Source organism: Berghia stephanieae, chromosome 1, assembly GCF_034508935.2.
Source record: "Berghia stephanieae isolate SIO BIC M18660-M18661 chromosome 1, UCSD_Bste_1.3, whole genome shotgun sequence".
In the NCBI taxonomy this organism is placed as follows: Eukaryota; Metazoa; Mollusca; class Gastropoda; order Nudibranchia; family Aeolidiidae; genus Berghia; species Berghia stephanieae.
This window is the reverse complement of record NC_088360.1, coordinates 123,223,047-123,249,901: the sequence shown is the minus strand read 5'-3', so window position 1 is coordinate 123,249,901 and position 26,855 is coordinate 123,223,047. Positions and strand designations below refer to the sequence as shown.

General features: G+C 35.8%; 2 protein-coding genes across 10 annotated transcripts; one reads left to right on the top strand and one right to left on the bottom strand.

Moving 5' to 3' along the window:
* Positions 1-6: 6 nt before the first annotated feature.
* On the bottom strand, positions 7-16,150 carry LOC144962972 (uncharacterized). 9 transcript variants are annotated; one of them, XR_013643550.1, is made up of 4 exons: positions 7,339-7,355; positions 6,831-6,895; positions 4,709-4,952; positions 7-3,688 (listed from the first exon to the last, which is right to left on the bottom strand). XR_013643550.1 is itself a non-coding variant. In XM_078896471.1 (3 exons), exons 1-2 carry the CDS (start codon positions 14,504-14,506, stop codon positions 4,714-4,716), a joined length of 261 nt encoding a protein of 86 aa, XP_078752597.1. In that variant the 5' UTR covers positions 14,507-14,521; the 3' UTR covers positions 7-3,688; positions 4,709-4,713. The 9 variants fall into 9 exon arrangements, 1 of the variants encoding a protein (XP_078752597.1); XR_013643553.1 differs by lacking the exon at positions 7,339-7,355 and adding an exon at positions 6,973-6,983; XR_013643554.1 differs by lacking the exons at positions 6,831-6,895; positions 7,339-7,355 and adding an exon at positions 16,127-16,150.
* Positions 14,846-25,334, top strand: LOC144962971 (uncharacterized). The gene is made up of 2 exons (XM_078896470.1): positions 14,846-15,147; positions 16,584-25,334. Exons 1-2 carry the CDS (start codon positions 15,142-15,144, stop codon positions 18,393-18,395), a joined length of 1,818 nt encoding a protein of 605 aa, XP_078752596.1. The 5' UTR covers positions 14,846-15,141; the 3' UTR covers positions 18,396-25,334.
* Positions 25,335-26,855: the final 1,521 nt, after the last annotated feature.

Here is a 26,855-nt window from a genome sequence, read left to right as displayed (position 1 = left end):
AGCGGGTGGTTGGATGGGAGCATCACCCTTGAATCATATACCTATGATGTTCGCATGGGTGTACGATCCGATAGTGATGTCGTTTCTTCTTCTCTTTACTAGCCTATCCTGCTTCTTTGGTTTGTGATTGTATTTTTGACAGGGGATATTTTTTTTTCTGTAAATCTTCTGCCTGTTTGTTCTTGGTTATTTATAATTTAGCTTATATCTTTAGGTTATGATTTTGATTTACATTTGTCCTATTTTTGTTAGATTGCTTGTTTTTTTGTTTCAGCGGTCTCTCATATAACCTCATTTGTGTTGGAAGAGACCTAAAGCAATAAACAAACAAAACAAACAAACAGATGGATGTTTCTATATATGAAAGATCATAATATTTCTTTAAATTATCTCTCTATTTTATGATATATTTTGTTCTATATACATTAGTATTTTTAAAAAATCATTTGAGGTTATCAAGTGCCTGAATCTGGAGTAGGAATTTTAGGTGGTCTCAAAAGAATCCAAAAAAAAAAATGATGATAGATTGCTTCTGGAAACTATTTCTCCTCCCTGTTTGAAGGAGTCCCCTTTTTCATACTTCTTGTTTATCAAGTGCAGAATTATAATTGATAACATATTTTCCAGTTCTATACTATGTTCGTGCTGTATTGACTGGGGCAAAATGTGGGAAAGAATAAGACATTGTGTTTAGACCTGTTGAACCCCAGTTAGAGTTGCGCTGTCAGCATTAATATTTTTGCTGAGTAGGAAGCTTAGTTTCAATTGCTTACTTTGCGATGTCTGGGTTATATGTGCCTCCCAATAGGCTTGAATACAAATGCGGAATATTTTACATCATCATCATCATCATCAGCAGCAGCAGCAGTAGAATCCTTTTAATTTCTCATGGAGTATGAGGTGGGCACCCAGATAGCACTCACTTCGTGTGTAAAGGGACCAGGATCAATCCCGGGCGAAGTCAAGATTTTTTCTGACCCCACCGTCCATTCAGCAGTGATTGGGTAGCTGAGTCTGTTAGATCTGGTGGAAAAACAATTTGGGGGTAGACAAACGTTCTGTTTTAAAAGTAGCATTCAATTGCTATTGTCTTTAATGCTTAGAAACGGTGATATATTCTGGCTCCATGGGCCTTATGGCTTTGAAAGACTTTTTATGGAACAATGGTTCCCAGAGGTCCCCCAGACATTTTGGCCTACCAGTTCCTTCCATATAAGATCTTGTCAGCATCTTTCATATCTTTTCCCAATGTCTTCCTCCTAGTACCAAGTGGTCTTCTTCGTTCCCCCTCATATATTGTCTTCATGTTTGAATGTCTAGTAGGTGAAGGAACCCCGTTGTCTTCCTCAGCTCTGTCAGGAGGCCATAAAATGTGATCTGCAGGGGTGTTGCACCAGCCCAAAAATCCTCTCTTGCTGTTGCATACTTTGGGCAGGTCTGGAGTACATGGTGGGCATCTTCTTCTCCTTCACCATAATCACATATTATACCTGTTTCTCCTGTTTTGAAAGTCCTGATCGCAGTCTAAAGTCACTTTTATTGAAGCTTGGGTCTTATACCAGTTGTTTTTTTGTATGGGATTTGATTTCTCCAACTGCATAAAGGTTTTCATCTTGTGTTTGCTCAGGCCCCATTTTGGTCAAAGTATCTGATACTTAATTTTCTATGGTGCCGCAGTAATCAGGAATCCATTGAAGTCTCACTTCTTTTGCTCTTTGATTTAGTTTCATTAGCTCTGCACTTACATGACATAGGTCTGTCTGCCTCTTTTCCTCTTCACCGGAGAAGCTTATCTTAAGAATGAGAAATAAAACATGCCCCCCCCCCCCCCACCTCAATGTCCAGTAAATCTATTCATGTCTTTGTTGATGACATTTTGTCATCTGTTAAGTTTTCATATATCTACAGATAAAACTCGTTCCTGGCGATTCTTAATTGGTTTCCCAGATACATGTAGCAGACCGAACTATTCTATTGTTTGATTTGTCTTGAGTATAGCTCAGTTTGTACTTTTTTTCTTCCTCCTTATATAAATTGCCCAACTCAAGTTGTTCTGTCCATATCCACTCTTGGATATGACAAGGAAAAAACAAAAAACAAAAACAACACAGTTCTCCTTTGTCTCGGAAATTCTAGAGAATTCCATCTCTTTTTCTTCTGACCACTTACAATAGGCTGCAATCGCCACTGTACGGAAATGACGATAACGTATAAAAAGTTTTATTGCCAGACAATACATTTATTGTTTGTTTTGGGTTTTTTTATTATTGATATTAGCATTAGTATTGAGACCCTATTACGATTAGGTCTGTCCGGTTTATGTTAATAACAAAGCTTCTATGGCCCTGGTGATCTATGTAGTAAAATAATTCTATTATAATAGATTATTGGTTTTGTTTATTTTTCAGGTTTTTCGGCGTTTGCGACACAGTCATTTCATTGCCGGTAAAAAGGAAGAAACCGGGATAGTGTAAACGTGTTGATTTCCAATTATAATCACACGAGAAATAAATAAGACAAAGGGTACTGGTTCAAATTGGGAACAGATTTAGATTCAAAGTTTACACTATCAGTGTACTTTTGCTATCTCTTTAAAAGTCTCATCCAGACACAAGCCCAGGATTCCACGAAGAGAGATACATTCAAATCGACGTGCAATTATTTGCAGGTCTGATAGCCTAATTCCTTATGGGCTCATTGTAATGGAAATCTCAAAAAAATTACGCAAAATATTTTCCATTACAACAATGTTAAACCAGACCCATAAGTGGGTTCGTTCGTAAAGATCATTATATTATATTTAGAATTTAAAAAGTATTGCAATATATAAGACAGATGATTTACAAAGGAAAAATATAATCTCCAAACAACTATAACTATATATATTTGACTTGTTCCCTTCCGTCCAGCCAAGGACTCCGGCCATGGCCAGAACAAAATTAAGCATTAGATGATTTCATTCCAAGACAAAAGCAGAAAGCAAGTTGATAAACAGATAGAAAACGCAGCATGTGAGCTCCCTTCCCACTATGGGAGGACAAAAGCCCAACCCAGATACAGTAGCTTTAAAAAATCTGCAAAAGTTTAATACATCTTTTTTAAAAAAAAGTTTTTATTCATTTATATATTCCTTTTTTTATTTATTTACTTTTGAAGCAGTTTAATCTCTCAAAAAAACAAGCAAACAAAATAAACAAAAACAAAAACAATTTCAATGTTCACTGTTTCAAACTGCTTCGTACAAAATATAGGTACACTATTCCGTGTTTTGTTATATCGATTCATTTCTTGTAGTAAGATGCCCAAAGTATTGCCAAACTGCCAAATTAGTTTTACTACTTTCAAAGGTTTAATTAATGTCATAATTTGGGGATTTTTGGCATTCTCATTCAAAATGTTTTTAAAACAAGCTGTCAAACTCTGGAAGAATCAGGCCAAGTGTGGTCTTGACGTAATGACGTATCTTGTGGCTGAAGTTGAAGCCAAGTTTCCTTGTCTTGCTGAGCGGCTAAAGGTCACGCGGCATCGCAAATGCCCATTGTCAAGGTCGATTTGAGGGTCATTGAAGACAAGGCGAAAAGTCGTGGAATCCGAGTTGTAGGTAACAATGACGTCATAATGGTTGTGTTCGTCTCCTTCTGGTATGATTTGGGTGTTTCTGGCCAGGGTTGTCCACTCACCATTTCCACTGCAATGGTCATATTATTATTATTATTATTATTATTATTATTATTATTATTATTATTATTATTATTATTATTATTAATATTATTATTATTATTATTATTATTATTATATTATTATTATTATTATTATTATTATTGTCGAGAATGAAAATGGTTACCTAAAGTGACAAAATACTAATAAAACTCTCCATTTTTAATCATTTCAACTTTAAAAACACATTTTTCTAGCCCTGAAAAAACAACACGATCGCACTGCGGTTGGGGAGTTATTCGAAATTCTGAACGCAAAATTTTACCACTAGTAGTGGTAGTAGTAGTAGTAGTAGTAGTAGTAGTAGTAGTAGTAGTAGTAGTAGTAGTGGTAGTAGTGGTAGTAGTAGTAGTAGTATTAGTAATAGTAGTAGTTACCACTAGTAGTGGTAGTAGTAGTAGTAATAGTAGTAGTAGTAGTAGTAGTAGTAGTTACCACTAGTAGTGGTAGTAGTAGTAGTAGTATTAGTAATAGTAGTAGTTACCACTAGTAGTGGTAGTAGTAGTAGTAGTAGTAATAGTATCAGTAGTAGTAGTGGTTGTTTTTGTTGTAGTGGTGGTGGTAGTAATAATGGTAATAGTAGTAGTAGTAGTGTGGCTATGTGGTCTTTTGGTATGACATCGCTTTCGGATCGGAAGGTCATGGGTTCGAGCCTCGCGTAGTTGAATCCTTGGAAAAGGCTCTTTACTCACATTCTCTCACCGTACTCAGGTGTAAAATGAGTACCCGGCCTTAAACAGTGTTGTCCCGTCCGACAAAATTGTAATATCGCTTAACAGGCGTCATGTCACGTCCTACATGTTAATTTTTGCTGTTGGCCAGGGGGTCCCTTGTAATGCGCTTTGAGTCCGTTTAGTGGATATTGAGCTATATAAAAGCTCAAGTTTTTGTTGTGGTGGTGGTGGTGGTGGTAGTAGTAGTAGTAGTAGTAGTAGTAGTAGTAGTGGAAGAAGAAGAATAAGAAAACTCAATCATTCATTTATTTACAAACCTGTTTCAGTTGAACAAGAAGGAAACTGGATTAGAAATGAAGAATATCAGTCTCCTGTTGATGGTACAATCTACACTCTTTTCTTGACCCTCAGTGAGGTACAAGGTGTTCAGTTCAAACTGGACGTCTACGGGCTCCTCGTCAATGCCATCCAAGACTGAAACTACGACTTGGACGCTGAAAAGCGCAGTCACCACAAGTAAACACATTGTTGGAGAGTGAAACATCCTTGTGATGAGGGTCTCTGGTAGCAAAATAGGGTAAAAAATGTAAAAGTGATTTTTAAAAAACAACTGATGATGATAATGATGATGATTATCATTATTATTATTATTATTATTATTATTATTATTATTATTATTATTATTATTATTATTATTATTATTATTATTATTATTATTATTATTATTATTATCATTATTATTATTATTATTATTATTATTATTATTATTATTATTATTATTATTAACGATGAGGGAGATAATATTTTTGAGTTATCCTGCACAAGAATGCTTCATTTAATCTCCATGTTATTAAGCTGGGTAATAATATAAGATAACATCATTTTAGTAAGTTCTACGAAATTCAAGATTATTTCAAAATGAATGACGTATTCATAAATTATAAATATTATATTTTTAAAATTCTGTACCATATACTTATCATTTTAACTTGAAAGTCACCTTTCAGCATATATTTTACCTAGACAAAATATCAATTTGTAGTTCGTTGCCCTGATGAAGGCCATTTTAATCGGCCGATATTTGAAGTTTTCTGGCCATATTTTTAAATATGTGTCATTTCAAAGTACGACAGTTGACTGGTTAAAATCTAATTTTAGATACGTTATAATATTTGAATAAAAATAGATACCTTCAATGAGGATGGTGATTGGTGTCATGAATTTTACGAGACTCAGATGTCCTAAATATTGTTATGTTTGGAACTAATTGAGACCTTCCAACTCAAAAAGGTACTGTGTCGAGGTAAACCATATGTCAAAAGGGGATTTTGAAGTTTAAAAATTACCAGAAAATTTAACTTTTTTTTTCAGGTTTGGACAATATGTTCATTCTTCTCATTAAATCATTTAAAAAAAAACTAAAACAAATCTCATATTTTTACTATGAATTAAATTGTTTCTTTCATCTTAAGCATCCCCACAAAATACTGTCTTTAGATGCGATGATGTTTTCTCAAAATATTTATAGTCCATTTCAACATGGCACCTTATTGACGGGTTGAATCAAGGATAAGAATAAGATTTGTCAGTGGCGTAGCATGCTTACAGTATAAAGTGGTGCCAGAATCAGAGGAAAATGGCTTAAAACATGTTATATTTGTAAATAAAGAAAAGACTTACTCAAAGTATAAGTAAGAGGCGGTATATACCATTTCTCAGTTTTAATAATTTTTTTTTTTTTTTAAATGCTGTATGGATGCGATGCCAGGCACCAAATCAACCAATTATTGGTTATGTCATAGCCACGCCCCTGAGCTTTGTTCGTGGAGTGGCCTCATGAATGAAAACGTTGTCTCATTGAAACTTCGAGTTAACCAAATGAAATTGACTTCGTAAACGTATTAAAGGGTCATTTTCGTGACGTCGACACACACACACATACACACACACACACACACACACACACACACACACAAAAGAGATTGATACTAAGTTATTTTGAAATAAACTAGGGAAGGAGTTTGCTTTCATCAGGATCTCTTGATAAAAAATAATGAAAAACATTTTAAACATTTTAAAATGAGAATCTCTGTCATCAAAATAATAATAGATAGAAAAATTTTAAAACACCGAAAAAGTGTGGACAATGTAAACACTTTTTCCACACTTTACGGGTGCTTTGCAAAGCTATTAAATTTCTTTTATTGTTTAAATATTAGACAGTCAGCTTTTGGGGACAATTTCTTTGTGTGTGTGTGTGTGTGTGTGTGTATGTGTGTGTGTGGGTGTGTGTGTGTGTGTTATGTGTGACTTTTTGATTTTAATCCAGAGATGCCGGTAAAAACTATAATTTTCCACAGCTTTTCAAAATAACTTTTGTTGTCCTTTTGTGTTGAATCTAACAAAAGTTACATTTGGTACAAACCTTTGTGAACTTACCAGTAGTCTACTCAGTTCACGTCGGTATAAACCGACTTGCACTTATATGCAGGCGGATATCAGACCTGCAGAATGTACACGTCGGCACAAACACATATCGTTAACTAATACTTAACAGACAAGCATTAAACAACAAACTCACACAAGTACTTTATTTAAACGGCTATGTGGTCTAGTCATTGTCTACTATTAAGAAGTCACTGGGTCTAGTGGTATGACACTCGCTTTCGGATAGGAAGGTCCTGGGTTCAAAGGCTCTTTACTCACATTCTCTCATCATACTCGGTGTAAAATGAGTAGCTGGCCGTTACTAGCATTGTCTTTGTCCGAAAAATTGTAATATCTCCTAACAGGCGTCATAGTCATGTCCCGTCCTACATATTAAATGTTGCTGTTGACCAGGGACTCCCTGTAAAGCGCTTTGAGCACATTAAGTGATATTGCGCTATATAAAGCTCAATTTTCAAAGCTCAATTTTTAACCGACAAGTATTAAACAACAAACTCACACAAGTACTTTATCTAAACAAAATTATATTTTTAACATGAACGTACATGTTATAAATTATCTAACACTGTGTCTCACTCAAACGGGTTGTTACAAACTGTTTTCCGTGTCCCCGTAGGAAAAGAAAAATGCTACTGGTTAGTGTGGTTTTCTCATTTTATATAATTTTCAAACCATTTATCGTAGCATGTCATGGGCATAATTCGCACTAAGTGTTCTCGGGGGAATTTAATGTTTTAATGATGACATTATTTTATACAGCATAATAGCGTTGACATTTTAGCCAGTTCAAAGGCTAAGATCAATGTGTTTTTGCAGGTCTATTTACCTAAAATTGTTATGGGCTCATCGCAAGGATTACTTGGCTCATCGTTATAATAGAAATACTCTCAAAAATTGAAATTATGCCCTTCCGCCACGCACGACATCATAATAATATATCGTCGCCAAACAAGATGTCTGATGTAAACAGGAATCATCTATGTCCAAGTGAGCAATTAGGGGGTTAATAATCTTGCCCAAGGAAAAATACGAAAATGTTTGAAGCGAGGCTCGAACCCGGGATCTTCCGGGTCACAGTACAATACCTTAACCAATCGACCACTTCGCCTCCCCAATCCCCACCGCCCCCCGTCTGATGTCAAAAGGGACCACCCGTGATGTCGAAGGTGAGCAAACTCGATGTATGAAGCGGAGCTCGAACTCAGGGCCCTCTGGATAACAGCCATACCCTCACCACTTGGCCCCTTCGCACCCAGTTTAAAATGACATTATATTTTTAGCTAAGAACTTATTTTTTAACAAGAGTTATCAAACAAACTAGGATGACACTCAACATCGTGATCCATTCTGAAGCATCTAGGAACAAATTATATTATTATTATTATAATAATCGAACTGACAGTACCATATGAAAATAGAATGGATAGATAGCGCTCACGATTGTAAGCAGAGAACTAGATAGATGCGGCACAATATGTGCGGCTATGTGGTCTAGTGGTATGATACTCGCTTTCGGATCGGAAGGTCCTGGGTTCGAGCCTCGCTCGACGCATAGTTGAGTCCTTGGAAAAGGCTCTTTACTCACATTCTCTCACCGTACTCAGGTGTAAAATGAGTACCTGGCCGTTAACAGCGTTGTCTTTGTCCGAAAAATTGTAATATCGCCTAACAGGCGTCATGTCTCGTCCTATACATGTTAAATGTTGCTGTTGACCAGGGACCCCTTGTAAAGCGCTTTGAGCACGTTAAGTGGATATTGCGCTATATAAAAGCTCATTTAAATTTAAAAAAAAAATAATTTCTAAACCCGAATGGCTATAAAGCATAGCATACTAAGAGGGTTATGCTCAGTGGCGTGGCATGCTTACAGTATAAGGTGGTGCCAGTTACAGATGAAAATGACTAAAAACATGCTATATTTGTAAATACAAAAGAAAGAAAAACATATACAGAAAAGACTTACTTAAATAAGTAAGAGGCGGTTTATACCATTTTTTTAGTTTTGTTATTTTTAAAATGCTGTAATCCATTGTTTAAAGATGGAATTGGTGCCAGGCACCAAATCAACCAATATAGCCACGCCCCTGGATGAAGTCAAAGTCTGTGCAGCTTATTCTGAGCCTGAGAGTTAATTGGAAATCGATATTTGAACTATTACGCTAACGCCATATTACTGATACAGGAAGAACAAAAAGTAATTCGAACCCTTAGTGTAACCCCAGAGTGCAGATGTCATTGGATATGGATAAGGAGAAATTAAAACGAACTCCACCAACAACACAAAGAATAAGTTTAGTGATATCATTGCATAACTGGCACCGGAATGATAAGAGTACACTAAAAATATACCAGAATTAAATTCAGATTCAAAAGCTGTTTCGGCACTTTAAAAAAAAAAAAAAAAAAAAACAAGTAGAAAGCACACAGGAGTCATGACTAATGAATGTGAGGGGATTTCTTCTCCGAAGACTTCGGCTTTAGCCCTACTTGAGCTTCTTGTTACATTAACCCTCTCCTTTGCACCTATTAGAAAATCGTCACATTTGTTACGATGTAACCGTCACTTTTCTCATCCAGATTTCATTTATTTTTGCTGCAGCTATAAAAACTTGACATTCTGTAATAGAGCTCATTGTCGAACAATATTATGTATAGAATGTGCTTCTGTTTCAGTAAGAAATGTCTGTTTTTGTGTTGGGTGGTAAGTAGAGGGTTAATAGTTTAATAATTATGAATTATTTTCTCTATTGCTAGAAATGGCAAAAAATGTCAATTGTTTAAATGCGTTCTTAAATTTGGAATCGACGAATTAGTGGTAACTCGGAAATTTCTGGAAGAGTGCTGTTTTACAAGTGAACAATATGCGACATTGAAAAAAAAATAAATTAAAACAACAAACAAACAAACCTTCCAACAACAACTGCTGCTGGTCACAATGCAGATTTAGAAGGGGAAAAATGTTAAGTGGAGGTCAGTATTCCGTTCATCAGGAAAAATCAACGGACTGGTTTCTGTAGCAAATCATCCTCGCCATAGGCTACCCCGTACACAGACTACTGTATTCTCTATGACCCCCTAAAGCAATAGTAGAAGCGGGTGAAATAATCATTGCTGTCCATCAGCGTGAACTTCTTGCTGTCCATAAATAAAAATGAAATCTTTCTGCAATCCCTCTTCTTTTACGCTTGAAATTGACATTCGTGCTTACACTGTTCGTCTGCGTTTGTTTGAAAAAGGCGTTATGTATTACAACACGCACACACACACACACACACACACACACATATGCACACATTATATGTGTGTGTTGGGGTGGGGTGCGGGGGGGGGGGGAGATCCCCGTTTTTGAGCCATCCCCGCCTCTAGCACTTTCGTTTTCTTTTCCTTGGGCAAGATTATTAACACCCAATTTGCTCACTTTAGACAACACGGGTGATTCCTGTTGTCACCAGGCGTTTGTCTGATGGATTATCTTGCTATATTCATTCATGGAATGCCTATGTGGTCTAGTGGTATGGTATTCGCTTTCGGATCGGAGGGTTCTGGGTTCGAGCTTCGTTCGGCGCATAGTTGAGTCCTCGGAAAAGGCTCTTTACTCACATTCTCTCACTGTGCTCAGGTGTAAAATGAGAAGCTGGCTGTTAACCGCGTTGTCTGTCCCCCAAAAATGTAATATCGGCCGTTTTCAAAATAACGCCAAATTCGAGTCCTCCAATTTTTGAAAAGTCAAGTATTTCCAACATACTCATTATTTTGTGTATGCTTTCTGTGATATGTATGCGACATAAAATTGTAATAACAGGGCTTAATGAGTTTTCATTGGTCACTTATTTAAGTATTTGTGATACACGATCCACATGTGACTCATTCCTGTTACGCTTAAAAAAATATGTCACATTACATAAGTTAACACATTTTTGGACAACTATTGAAATAAAACATTGAAAAACAATAAACACAGAGCATTGATACTAATTTTGACAACAAAATGACATTTATTGTTTTACAAAAGGCATTCAGAAATCAGTTTTTGAAAACAAAGGATATTATTTGAGCAATCATCATCTCCAAAAAATTATAGGAAAATGACAAAAATAAAAATTGTTTACCATAGTCTAGGTATATAAGTGTTAAACCACCACAAATAATATTTCCTTTCAAGTATTTATATTTAGCATGAAAAACATGAAAAAGTCATTCTTAACAGGAATGAGTTTGTGTAACAGGAATGAGTGGACGTAACAGGAATGAGTTTTCTGTTACAGGAATGAGTAATTACAACATATTTATTCGAAAGGATTATAAATTCAATACGCTTAGTGATTGAAACTCAGAAGGGGAACAAAATGGTTAGGGCGCCTATACGATGATTTGGGGCATATATTGGTAGAGACCCACAAAAGAGCACCAACATTGTTTGTTAAATTCAGGATACTCTTTCGTGGCAGTTCGGAATGTTTGGATAAACAGACAAAAGAGGCATTTTTAAAACAATGGAAAGAGCGAGAAGCTACCACATACCCATGTATGATTTTGGTTTACTTAATGACATAACGTCCAGTTTGAACAACTCTTCCAAGGTATCTTTATCACTTATGTTAACATCGGGAATATAAAGGTCCAAGTTTGTGACAAAAAATTCAACAACTGTCTGGATGTTGTCATTGAGTGAAGCAAGGTTTGAATCTGACAAATAATGGTCCTTGTGTAAAGCCAGCTCTTGTATCAATCTTACTCGTATTTCGTCTGTTTATGTGTCTTTGCCAAATGCATACACTGCACCACATGCAGGCAGGCAATCCCCATCGGCCCTCAGCTTGACTGGAAATAACTGTTTCCCATCACACAGAGATCTAGGTATATCATTTGAAATTAAATGTGTACACCTATTGTCAATACCAATGCGAGTTTTGATTACACATCTGCTGGCCCCAACTATTTCACAAACACGTAATGCTTGATTTTCACATTCATCAACCACTTCAACAAATGATTTGTATTCATTCAATCTTTTGAGAAAACCATTGTAATCGATTTCAGTCGGCATCACCTTAATGTCTATGTCATCTTGGTCATGTTCATCCCTTGAATCACTGTTTAAGTCAACCGGTGCAACTTCAGGCATGTCTCCATCATTACCTTTGAAAACATGTTGCTTCAAATCACTTTGTAGAAATGAATGAAATTTCATTGATGTGACCAACAACATTATTGAACATTCTTGACTCCTTTTCTCCAAAGCGCTGAAGTAAGCATGTTAATGTTTTCACATTGTTTACATGCACATGTTTCTCTGTCCCTTTTTCTTGGAGTAACAACCCAAAATGGCTTAAGTCGGTAGAATGAAGAAAATGACACGTATGGGTTGCAAGAGATGTATCGCTTGTACAAATGTGACATTGTATCACATATTTGTCTTCTTTGTTTCTTGACTTTATTTCTTGTTTTTGCATTTCTCTTTCCTGGAGCTAATTTAGAAGTGTCACCTTTCAGGAAAAAATCTCTTACTATTTGCTTGACAAGATCTGGACATTTTGGAGGCATTTGACGTCGTTTCCGAATTTTTCCAAGAAATTATATTTTTTGAGAGTCATACCAGCTGCCAGATGTTTCACGGATGTGTACATGTGCCTTCTGTTCCTCAAATGTTTGATGTCTTATAGGAGTGCAAAATGATTTTGTAATGTTCTTTTCACTTTTTTGTTTTTTCTGCTATCTTTCAAAAGTTTTTCTAGTTTTTGATCGGGGTGTCAACGAAAGTTTTTTTATATTTTTAATGACCTGTCCAAGCGCTTTTTGTACTTTTCGGATTTCTTTTTCGATTGAGAAAGAGAGGACAGCCTTTTCACTTCTTCAAAACTTTGGTTTTTCAACATTTAGGTTTCATTGGCTGTTTTAGTAGCTTGATATCTTTGACGAGAGACATACTGGAGTGGAGATTTTGAGTGTGAGGATGGAGTGTAACTCAGGTCAAGATTTTGTGATAATTTTTTATCCAATTCTTTCTCTGTTTGCATTGTTCTCTTGGTGTCTTAATTTTTATGGACTTTTTTTTCCATTCGATTTGTCGCTCTGGTATTTGTCTTGTTCTTTTTTTAAAGATTAACAGCACGTCGAATAGGAACTCCATCTCGTCTTTGACGGTCAAGTCGTTGCTCTCGGCTGACGTCATGGCTTTTTTGGCCTTTGTGATAAGAAAACAAAATAAAACAATCGTTACAACAAAGCTATGACCCTTGAAAATGAACAATAATATCAAGTTACATTTCGCCACCCTCATTCCTATTACAAAACAAGGTGTAACATGAATGAAGTCAAGAAACAAAGAAGACTATTATGTGATACAATGTCACATTTGTACAAGCGATACCGGGCCGTTAAAATCATAGTAATCATCTAAAATGTATCTGAGCCTAACAGGCAACAAACTATGTTTGGACATTAGGCATTTGGTATTGGCAAGGTAACTTTGCACTAAAAATAGTCTTTCAGCAATGGAAGAAATTAATATGTAAACAATAAAAATTGTTTTAATGGTAACGTTGTAACAATGAATGTTACCACTTCAATGGACATAGGCCTGTAACACTTCAGTGGTTTACAAAACATTTTACCAAACACATCCTTATGAAACAAAAGAATATGCTATGAATCGATAAACCATGTGGAGGCGCCGTGGCCGAGTGGTTACCGAAAGGGACTCCCGACATGGAGATAACAGGTTCGAAAACCTCCACAACCATAGAGTGGTTTCCTTAATCAAGGAAATTCATTCCGGTTGCTTCACTTTGCTTCACCCAGGTGTATAGTATGGTACCAGTGCTGCTGTGGAATGTAATTTGCTATAGACCAACCTCGTATTCATAAGTTAAATGTCTGTTTCATGCTACAGAAACAGGGATAAGCTCCGATTCTATGGGCCATTATGCTCCAAAGGACTTAGTGACAATAAAACATGTGTTTCATTTTTAAAAAGTTCACATTCCTCATTCCTGTTACTCATTCCTGTTATGTTTTACTCATTCCTGTTACATCCCTCATTCCTGTTACAAAACAAGGTGTAACAGGAATGAGTGTAACAGGGATGAGTTTATCTCGCTTCGATTCATACTATCCCTAAAATATGATTTACTCCAACATTAAAGTATGACTATTATTTAGAGCCTTAAAAAAGCTATAAACTGATACTTTTTATTTTTAATACAAGTTCTTATTTAAATAACAAGCCCTGGTAACAGGAATGAGGGTCATGGTCTAATGTTGAACATTACTCACCATTCTTGAAGCGGTGTTGAACTGGAAATCACACTGAATGAAAAAATCATGTGTTTGTAGTTTCGGCCGTGATGGAAAAGGGGTAGCTACGGCGAGAAAACATTGTTAGTTGAACTTCTATTGTTAAGAGGATTTTAATTGGTTAATTTTCATTGCAGTTACAGGAATGAGTAGCCCCCTTGGGGACAGACTTTATTAATATATAATAAAACTTTAAAAAGTCTGATTGTTACAAACTTTTATGAGGATGTTAGAAGATGGGAATTTGCATCAGGTGAATTCATAGGTGTATACAACAAGACACTCCATTTTGTTAAAAATTCGACTTAAAGCCGTCATGCAAAAAAAAGGACAGGGTATTTTCCTCTACCCCAGTCAATACAAAACGTCATAACTATCCTGAATCTCTCTCGATTTTCGTTTTTTATGTTTCATACAAGTTAGTAATGTGTAGTGAGACTGTGTAAGCAAGTATTTGCTAACAATATATGCATCAAATATTTCAAAGATCCAATTTTCGTCACAGGACAGGAATTTGGCAGATTTTTGAAAAAGGCCGATATATGGCCCAACAGGCGTCATGTCTCGTCATACTTGTTAAGTGTTGCTGTTAGCTAGGGATCCCTTGTAATGCGCATTGAGCACGTTTAGTGGATTAATTGCCCTATATAAATGCTCTAGTTTTTTAAGTGTATGTGTGTGTGTGTGTGTGTGTGTGTGTGTTTGTTTGTTTTTTTTCTCCCATAAACTGAAATAAGAGCGTGAGGTGTGGAAGGATATTGACTACAGCAACAGTCAACGACTCTTTAACCGGAAATGATTACCGAGAAGCCGAGAAGCAACAGAGGGTAAACAAATCGTTCATACCGGACTTCCCTTACAATGAGTCCAGTTACCAATGTTTTTCTTTCTTTTTAAACTCTTGATTAACGATGAATGTTATTAATTATGATATTTTAAAGACCAAGATTTGCGACATTAAAATAACAGGTGTGTTTTGGACTTGAAAGGAAACCAAGCAAATAGAATGAAAGTAAGTTTTAAAAAGTGTGCGATCCATATCTAGAAAGCCTATCGTGCCGTGTGTTGTGTTTGTTAGATTTGTTGTCTTGTGAGCTTGGTGAGGGTGCCCTTTCAGGGTTCCCACGCAACCTGGAAACCAGGAATTTAGAATTTTGTTTTTCAAGACCTTGAAAACCAGGGAAAACATGTTTGATTTGTCCAAAACCTTGAAAAACAAACAAACGGGAAATTTATATTTAGAGAGAAAAAAAAAGGCCAGGAGGGTCATAAAAATAAAAGGATCAAATCAATTTTGTTGGGACTCCTCAGCAAAGCTCAGGTTGACATAGATCTGATGTTGTCAGCCCAGCAAGATAGGCAAAAGGGTAATTTAATCACTTTGAAGAGAAGATGAAAATAAAGGAACAAGTGAAGAAAGTAAGAAAGCTTTTACTTTTAAAAGTAAAAGGAAGAATATGGTGATAGTGATGATATTCGAGAATTGAAAAAGAGGAGAAAGCTCTTGGAAAGGAATCTTGCATTTTTTTAAAAAGGATCATGAAGAGGCATCTGAGGCAGCAGAAAAGTTAATTTTCTGCCATCTATAAAACCCGGAATAATGACACACCTGGATAATTACATAAGGAAGTGTCTAGGGAGACCAAGATTTTGGTCTCCCTAGCCAAATTGGCCGATTTTGGCTATTGAGACCAAAATCTTGGTCTCTTATGAAATTCAGACCCACGATATGGAATGATCTTCCTCAGTCTGTACGATTTTTTTAGCTCTATATATATTTTAAATAACGTCTAGACCATGCTCGTATTGTTTTGATATTGGTTTATTTGGTCTTGCAATGTATTCTGTGTAAACACTGTCTTGTTTTTTAAGTGCCTTGAGGTTTTGACGAAAGATGTTTAGAAGTATACTTATTATTATAGCTTATTATAAGGTCCATTTCAATACATCTAAAGAGTTATCTGTTACCAAGTTTAATGTTCAATAGGCACCTCAGCAATGAGTGAATAGATGTGTTAGGGATCCTTATGAATTTGCTGTGACCAGCTGTGTCATGCCACTCTTCAGCTCTCACCGGATATAGATTATTTTCACTGAGATATCTGGATAAGACAAATGATGTGGTGGACATATTAATGGTAGGCTTGAAGATGAATTCTTGTTTCAATTGGTGGAAATATATTAAAACTTCTCTATTTCCATACCTTATTATTGGTAGGTACCAAGAACTTTTTCTTCCTAGAATTCTACTGGAATTCAATATATTTGTGAAATAAGGATCAAAGAATAAATAATTACCAGTTTGACAAGGGTACAATGTTTCTGAAATGCAAGTAATATTATTCAACGATATATAATTATAATTAATTTCAATCTCAACCTCACTATTATTTTTTTCTATTACAAACAAAAGTAATCTATGTTAACATATATTTTTTTAATCAACAGAGAAATCTTTTGTCCATCATAATGTACCACGATTCATCAATGATACGAGTAAACACCCTGATCAAGAACCTATGGGTTGTCTTATTGCCAGCTATCCTTACAGGTATACTCGTCTTTCAAGTGTTTCAATGCGGAAATGTGCTAAATCGAAGAAATTCCTATCTCTTGGAAAATTTACCAGATAGCACTAACTGGGCATGGGATGCACTCAGTGGCAAGTTGTATCCATACCTGTATGCTGCAGATGATCAACCTGGTGGTTTGTCAGCTAAAAGATTTGGTCTTCCGCAAAGTGTGGCAGGGGATACCAAGTCCAATAAACTTGATTTTGTTGAGCTTAAAAAGAAATGGTCTCTGGACAATAACAATTACCATAAAAAGTTCAGAGAGTCTGTATTGATTCCTGGCTTGCCTTCCTTTACTGTGCATTACCTTTGGTGTGCTGATGGACATTTTGAAATGGCCCAATATATTTCTATTTTGAGCATCCTGCATCAGTTTCGACCCGACAAAATGATCATTCACTATCTAGTAAAGCCAAGAAGTGATCCTAATGGCTACTGGAGATGGTTGGAGGATTTAGAAAGGGATATTGTCATGTTAAGATTAAAACCTTTAAAAAATCCTAAACACTGTAGTCATGACTTGTCTGCTGGAGTTGATGAAGACGATTTTCCTGACGCACATGGAGTTTTTCTTTTGGGAGATGTTGCTATAACTAATCTCACTAGGCCTGATGTCACAAGGCTTATGGCTCAGTCATTTCTTGCAGGCCCTGTTGATAAATTAAGCACTACCATTCACTTAGAAGAAGAGAAATGGAGTAAGAGCCAGTTGTTTATTGTGCCAAATTCAGAACCATATCATATCAGTCAAAGCCCTGGTCGAGCTGTTCTTGGTTGTCCAACCGTTTCAGATTTCAACACAGTGAAAAATCTTGAAAGTGCTCCTTGTGTCAGCATGCAATCTTACTTCTATTCTGAGGAACTTCTTCATACAGACTCAAGATTTTTTAGATATGTTCGCACTTTACTTTACAGCTCACCCAATCCTATTCATTTAAGCACAGGTGATCATAATGCCCATATTCCCAACAACTTCCACATTATATTAAAAGAGGAATCACCAGTAATGACACCATTACTGTATGTCAGTATCAAGAGTGCTTACAAAAATGGAAAAGTAGATAAGGTCTATGTACATGCTCAAAGGAAGCCAGCAGGTGAGTTGTGGGATCGCCTTTTCCTATCAGACCATCTAAAGCCCTTATTTGTTCCAACAGGGTTGTACATCACCCCTGAATCTAAGCATTCCCCAATGTCTTATATGTTATATACACTTCTTCAACACGGTGGATTGGCTAGTTTTGGGGATGCTGTTTTTGTCAAGCCTGTGTCACCATCCACTTTTTCTGTTGCTGATGCTGTTGCCTCTTTGCATCGTAGTCAGTACCGCCAGAAACACAGAACTCTTAACACTGCAGTTGTGGCTGCTGCTCCTGGGTCAGAGTTTATTCGAGAATTACTTGGAGTAGTTCACCAGTCGTCAACTTCATGGCCTGAATTAAATGCGGATGATATTGCAACCCATTTATCAGAAGTGAATCCTAAATATGTATCTATAGATACTCAGCTGACGTCACATCAAGAATGCCATGGAAACAGCTGTCAAATAGCCGGAGGACATGATCCACCAGCTATGGTATTCACTACAAGAATGATATGGAAAAGTGATGCACCAGAGACATTAGACCAATTATCAAATGTTCAAGGACCATTCAAAGGAGAGATGCATAAACTCATCAACAGTTAATTAAACATGCTGGTAGTGGTAGAGTTATTTGTATAAAACATTATATATTTATTTTTGTGGTGGAATAGGTGACATCGTAAATCTGTCCAATAAGTTTTGATATAAACAAACTTCTAATGAAATTTTAAATTAACTCAAATAATTCCAAATCCATTGATTATTACCCCTCTACTTACTTTTTAGATGTTATGCAAGCAAAAAATCCCTTTTACTTTGCTTGAACTTTTTTTTAAAGTATACAGAAAAAGTATGTTTGTACGAAGTATTGTTTCTTTTTTGTGTAATTTCATTTCCTTACTAGTAGTTTCTTCATACTGATTGATTAAAGTGTGATTATCAAATGAAGAATAAATTCTTGTGATTCAAGTTGAACTTCTTTTACTTTTAGGCAAAAATATAAAATGATCATAAAAAATATTATAATAATAAGGGGTTTTAATAAAATGTATATCGTTATTTTGGGTTTATTACAAATAACAAATGGCAAAATATTCGGGACCAGATGTCAATGTCGCTATCCAGGGGTTGTTGTTATTCAGGGATGTCATATTCCAGAGGTTGCACTGTAATAATAATAATAAGAAGAAGAATAAAGATTTTTTAGTTATTGAGTGCTACATAATTTTTCAACAGAAGTGAATCTCACACAAAACCTATAACTATAACAGCAATAGGAAGATTTCTTTAGTCATACTTGCTTCCTGTATCCTTTCTTTGTATAGTATCAGTTGGTATATGGATTTTAAATTGAACCTGAAATAACAATGTACATTGTCCGTTTTTATTCCTATGGCTGCTGTTCAACATTTACGTGTACTGGCTTATATACAAAATGATATTTATTGTTTTCGACATTTAAAAAATTCTCTAAACTCTATGTTTTTTTGTTAGGTTATTATTTTTAAAAAATTTTATTTTTATTTTTGTCTTTTACTTCATTCTAAATGTAAATTATTCCAACATTTTTCTTCTCTTTTTTTCTTTTAAAATTCTTTTATTACTTTTTTTTTTACTTGTGCCATACATCTGTCATCTGCATTTTTTGCCAAATTGGGACCTGAAATTTGCCAAAATTTGCCCCCCAAAAAAACAAAATTTGCCAAGAAATTTGCCAAAAAATTTGCTGAGGAGAACTAAGCGTTTCAGTAAAAATTAACACGCGATACAGAAAAAAAATATATATAAAAGACAATTAATTACATTTAAGGAGGCTACATTTATTACAAAGTTGTTACAAAGATTTTAAAGGATCATTATCCGTAGAGAGTAGCTTCCCTTGGTTTGGGCCCAGGAAATGCTGCAACATTTCTCAAGTTTCGCACCTTTTTTTTTCGTTATTTTGTTTTCGCTTCTTTTTTTCCCCAAAATTTGCCACGCGATTTGCCAATTTTCCCAAAATTTGCCACGATTTGCCAATTTTGGGAAATTTGCGGATCGCCCTCATATATTTCTGGATCGCAATATTTCTTGAATGCATCCACTCTTTGAGCTCACCAAATTCGCTGTTCATACTTACTTTCTTCGCACAGTTATACTATACCCTAATTATCAAAATCGTTTAACTTCTTCATCTGAACCACAATTCTTTTGTAAGCTATATTGCTGTGGAATACTAGAAATTATTTTTTGTTAAAGAATATTTATTTCGATTTACAGCTTTGATAATTTTAAACATTCTTTTGATGAAACAAATATTCCCTATAATCACATTATTTGATAAATCTACATCGATTTTAATTATTTATTCCCAAAATTAAGTTTGTCCATATCATTTTAAAGAAATTATTTATATTTATTTATCATAATTTTTTTGTTTTAATCATGAATGAAAGGTTTTGTTTAGTCAAATTTATTGTGAGTTTATTGTGTGTTACCTTGATAAAAATGATGTTCGTTTGGATGACCTTTTGTATCTTCCTGACATGTGCAGTATTTTATGACATCAGGCAGCATGGGTTTTATGATTATTGCATTACTCTGTAAAAATTATGACAACAATGTTTTTTGGGGGGCTGAGAGATTTGGACTATTTTTCATTGCTCTGATTTCTGTTGCATGATTGTGACACTCAGTGGAATTGATTTATTATATCATGGATTTGTGATACCATTTTGATGCCAGATGTGTGAATGTTGTTTTTATATATAATATTAGTTGTACTGCATCGCTCAATTAGTAATCGGCGCCATTAATATATAAATGTTGCATTATTAAAATGATTTGATTTTATTACTTTTACTATCAATTCCACTACAAATAAGTATTTCATTTTGCTGAGAAGTAGAAAGAAAATAGCAATATTAAAATTAGTATGTGAGTGATGTTTGAACTATTAATAGCTTTGATATTGTGTATAGAATATAAGTCTTGTGTATAAAAATCTGGGTGGGGTCATTTGACGTCACTATTGCTTTGTCTTATCTGCCTTCTTCTTCTTCTTCCTTTGATTGCCCACAATCAATTGGTTGATTATTATGGCAAATATGAAACTGCTTTCTCATCTCTCTGTATTCCTTGTTTATAATCGTTAGTAATCAATTTCCAGGGACATTCAGGGGTCGTCAACGTTGGTCAGTGGTGGTTTGTGTAAGGTCTAAGTATTTGCAAAGCAACTTGCCACAAAAGCATCAATTGTAGTGGCTTCGGTCACTTTAGCGTCAAGCTGGTTCCAGTCTCTGACCGTACGCGGCAAGAAGGAAAAACCACGGTATTATGAGGCTGTATTGGTTGTTGTTACCTCTTCTCTGTCTCAAAGGTGCTGGTATCAGTTTTTTCTTGATGACTGGGCATTCAGCAAGGTGGTGCTTGATCTTAAATAGCATTGTTAATCTTGCTGATTTTCTGCGGTGTTCTTATTTCGGCCACTGTAGTTTTTCTAGCATGTCTGATACACTTGAGGTGTTGTGATGTCTGTTCAGGACGTAGCGTGCAGCTCTTCTTTGCACTGATTCTATTTTTTAGATGTATTTTTGGGTATGGGATCCCAAACAGTGGAAGCATATTCCAGAACAGGTCTTACAAATGTTATGTATGCCTTTTCCTTGATTTTCGAGGAGCTAATTTTTAGGTTACGCCTTAAAAATCCCAGTGTTTTGTTTGCCTTACTTGTGATCTTGTTAATATGCTCATCCCATGTTAGGTCTTTTTTCATGCTAACACCAAGATATTTTGCAACATTCACTGTCTCCAATGTATGTTCATGTAAGTGGTATTCAGTTATCGTGGGTGTTTTTGATCTTGTTATGGACATTGATTCGCACTTCGCTGGGTGGAACTTCATATCCCAGCTTTCTTCCCATATTTCTAGTTGACGCAGATCCGCTTGCAGTTTGTCACTGTCAGTGCTGTTGACTGCAGTATCGTCTGCAAAGAGTCTGGCTGTTGTGGTTAGATTAAGTGGCAGGTCCTAAGCCTCTTTGTATTTTCCCTTTCCACATTGCTCTCGTATCTGTTCTAAATTGGTATTGCTCATTTTTTTCCCTGATCCTGGCAGTAATCTTTAGATGAGAGGGTGGTAGGTGAATTTATGATTCCTTTCTTTTTTAGAGATGTTAATTTTTTCCTTGTAAAGTCAATGTACTACAGTGGAACCTCCCGATAACGACATGCCACGGGACCGAGTTTTTATGTCGTTATCCGGAGGTGTCGTTATTTAGAGGTTTCCAAGATGGTGGACAAAGTGGGCGTGGTAAGGCCCGCGGGACCAGTTTTTATTAACATTGACAAGACAAACAAAACATTGTAGTGTATTCCTCTTAGAGGGTTCTTGTGCGTGTGTCTGGATGAGTATTTTAGGTGATCTGAACTGAGTAAACTGATAGTGTGCTCCTGGAATCTACATCTTTTCCCTATTTAAACCATTCCCCTTTGTCTTACCTTTTCTTATGTCATTTCAATTGTAAATCTAGAATGTTTTTACTATCCAATTTTCTTCCTTTTTACTGGCACATAGATGTGTCACAGGCGCTGTAAAACCCTTTAAAACAAACAAAATTCCTCCTCCTCCTCACACAAAAACACTACTACTACTACTACTACTATACCACTACTACTACTACAACACACACACAGTATTATTATTATCATTATTATTACTACTTCTACTACTACTTCTACTACTACTACTACTACTACTACTACTACTACTACTACTACTACTACTATACTACTACTACTACTACTACTACTACTACTACTACTTCTATCACCACATAATATCACATTTTCCAAGATTTTGTGTTTACTTGCTTACACTTACATTTATACCTTGGTTTTTATTAATGCATATCAGCCAAGATTCGTCAAAAAAAGCTGCGTTCCCATTGGTTCAAGCAGGAATCGTTTTTATAAACTTTTGAGTACTCATACTCGGTATTTTTAGTATAGAGCAGTAAAGTTAGGTGCCCCAAACGTAAACAAAGGTCGAGAAGCACGTGGCAAACCACATGTTCCTGTCTTGACAGCTCACGTTCCAATGTAAATAATAGAAAAAAATAACCTTTAAAATTTGGCTGTTAGGTGGCAAAAGAAACACATATTCATAAATACTCGATCATGCATCAAATAATGTCTAGATATGGATATTTTATGGAACAAAAGGTAAAATTTTCTAAAATTATCAAAAGTTACAGTCTATCTATTTTTAGACCAGAGCAAATTATTGCGCTGGTGTGAACAAAACGAGAATTATTCGGAGCCTGATTTTCATAATAATTTAGCCTTATATTATTATTTCTTCAACTGTTAGATTTTATGTAAACATATTTTCAATACTGAAAGTGTATTGCCTACAACTCAAACTACAAAATTGGGAGACCTATATTGTGCGTAAATTATTCCGGTCCCTAACGGAAATCACTAGCAACTTGTTGTTGTTTACGTTTGGGGCACCTAATTATACTGCTCTTTATCTACGAAAACTGCCGAAAATCGCCAAAATGATGTCGTTATTCGGAGGTTTTATCAAAAAGTGCGTCGTTATTTGGAGGTTATTTTTACTGATCTTAAATAGAAAAAAAATCGGGACCACGGGTCAATGTCATTATCAGGAGGTTGTCGTTATTCGGAGGTGTCGTAATCGGGAGGTTCCACTGTATTTTTGTTTTCATACTATGCGTTGTAAACATTTGAGCTTATCCTTTATAGCGGGATCCTTTGCATGTGCCTGGATGAGGCTTTTCGGTAATGTCAAAATAGACACATTGATAGAAAGCTCATGGAATCTTTTGTTCCCCATCATCAGGACCAGTCCCCGTTGTCTAGACCATCAACTAAAGCTACATCCTCACCAATTGATTCCTGTTATCTTTAATAAGTCTGAGCATTATCAGAAACAGATAAGCAGGGGGCACTTACTGTGTCTTCTACCACCTTCCAATTTGCTTTCTGTCTTTGTCTTGGAATGAGATTACTTGGTTTGTCTTGGCCCTGGCCGGGGTCCTTGGCTGGGAGGGAAACAGTCAAATGCATAGTTATTGTTTTGGGAGATGATATTTTTTCCTTGTAAATCATCTCTGTTATGTATTATTAATGTTTGTTATTTTGAATATATCATGTAAGCATTTGAGTGTATTCCTCTTAGTTGGATCTTGTGCTTGTGTCCGGATGAGACTTATAGGTGATCTCAAACTAAGTAATTGATGATATGCTCTTGAAATCTACATCTGATCCCTATTTGATCCCAGTTCCCCTTTGTCTTACTTTTTCTTGGGTGCTTTAATTGTAATTCTAGAATTTGACTATCCCATTTTCTTCCTTAGTGGGCAGGGGGGGGGGTACATACTGTGTCTTCTATCCCCTTATATCTGTTTTCCTACATGCTCTCTTTCTTTGTCTTGGAATGAGATTACTTGGTTTTGTCCTCGCCCTGGCCGGAGTCCTAGCTGGGAGGGAAACAGTCAAATGCATAGTTATTGTTTTGGGAGATGATATTTTTTTCCTTGTAAATCATCTGTCTGTTATGTATTATTATATTTATTATTTTGAATGTATAATGTAAGCACTTGAGTGTATTCCTCTTTGTTGGATTTTGTGCTTGTGTCCGGATGAGACTTATAGTTATAGGTGATCTCAAACTAAGTACATTGGTGGAATGCTCTTGGAATCTACATCTGATCCCAGTTCCCATATTCCTTTTTACTGGCGCTGATATAACCTAAATGTGTTGCAAGCGCCGTAAAACCCTCAAAAACAAAACAATTTCTTCCTTTTTACTGGCGCTGATTATAAGCTAATTGTGTTGCAAACACTGTAAAACCCTTAAAACAAAAAAAAACAAACAAAAGAACAGATAAATCACATTTTATATATCCTTGGCAAATGGTCATGGAAACGATCAAAATTGAATGTGTGTTACATTAATGTATTTGACTGTATTGTCAATTATCTATCAAAAACTAGAAAAACGCATACCATGCACGAGATCTACAAGTTAAAGAAACAAAAAACATATATATCGACCCACTTCTGACTGTAATATTTAACATTGTGAACTCATGTTTATTATTACGAAAATCTATTGGTTTGTGTATAAGAAATTTCATTTTTAAATGGTATGTCAAGTTAAAAATGTAGCAGTATATATGTTATACACTTTTTACCCCTACTTATCCAGTAGAGGCCAATGGTAGTCTATTCTTTTGATTTTTAAAATTGGTGAGCAATTCCGATGATTGATCAGATTTGAGCAATGCTTCCTTGAACAAGAGAATCGAAGAATAAAAACAAATAATCTCATGATTCATAATAGCTGGTCAGATATTGATAACAGCTAAGAGTAGAGACTCCATTCCTTGTACCTCATGTTTGATATGGATTGCTGTACTCCTGTAATGTAATTTGTAATTTATGTTTATGATTTTGTTAATTTTTATGCATTCATTAGTAATGATTTGTGCTTCTGTGAAATTGATAATTGATTATATATTATTTGTAAATTAATTTTGAAATTTGTTGACTACTTTCTTTCATGTTCAAAATTTGATAAGCGTTGGGTGTTGTCGTATGGTCTCATAGAAAACCTGGTCTCTCAACTGCTTGCGGCCTTCATCCTTATAAAGGTTGGCATCCCACTCAACAACTGCTCTGCCCTTGTCAGTCCCCTTATGACTATATCACGACGAGATCTTAACGATCTAATTAATAACTTCCCATTCTGCGGGGGTGAGATTTGACCTGTTGACCATTTCTGGTCAATTGTGTTCCGTCTATCAATTTGCTTGAGGCATGTTTTGATGAAGAGATCAACGGTGGATGATTTGTCAGGGCCACTGGGTGTACAGAGACTGTTATATGTGTGAATTGAGCAAAGAGGTCATCTGAATCCTCTTCCTGATTAGTTTCTTCCCTGTCCTTAAAATGATACCTTAAACGTAAGATGCGCATAAACTGGTGAACGTCTGAATCCATGCGGTAGGACAACAAGTGTGTCTCAGTGAGACCCTTGCTAAGTACCGATTCTTCAGCAGCACTGAGATGGATGGATGGAGGTATCTTACCAACAAGGTTGTTAGAAGTATCCGGGCTAGCGTCTGAGGTGACGTGATTAGATGCAGAAGATGTGGGATTGGCAGGTGGCTGTAGACTGGATTGCTCATCAATCGAAGCGAGTGGGGGAGTAACATCAGCAGGATGGGTGATGTTGGAATTAAAATGTGACTCAGTGGTTAACTATTCCTACATTTTCCTATTTCCGGACAGCAAAATTATCTAAAAGTAAAAGTGTCACGAGTGCTATGAAACGCCCAAATCCACTAAACATGCTCAAAGCGCTTTACCAGGAGTCCCCAGCCAACAGCAACACTTAACATGTAGAATGAGAAATTATGCCTGTTGGGCAATAATAATTTTTTTTCCGACAGATACAACGCTGTTAACGAACAGGTACTTGTTACATCTGAGTATGGTTAGAGAATGTGGGTATAGAGCCTTTTCCAAGGGACTTAATTATACACCACTCAAGAAGTGGGACTTCTGGTCAAAGGCGAGTGTCGTACAATACTATAAGACCACATAGCCACACATTTAAAAAGCCCAAGGATAAATAATTAAAAAGTGATTTATGCAGAAATAAATAACCTATAACATCCTAATTTTCATTGGGCAATCCCAAAACATTTGCTACTTCCAGCGACATGTGAACCATTTCCTAACAAATATTTGACATATAGAATGTTTACCTTTCAGCTGAGGATCTCACAAAGGGCAAAAACAAGACCAAGTAATTTTAGTCTGGGATGAGGACATGAAGCCAAGTAGAAGAGCATAAGATATCCATGGGGGACATATAATTGAGCTTTATATAGCCCAATATCCACTAAATGTGCTCAAAGCGCTTTACAAGGGGTCCATGGTCAACAGCAACACTGCCCTAACCAACAAAAGGACAGTATCTGGGCTGACCCAGATCCAACCAGTTTTGCCGCAATCGACACATTTAGTTTTTTCATTCATAACTCTTTA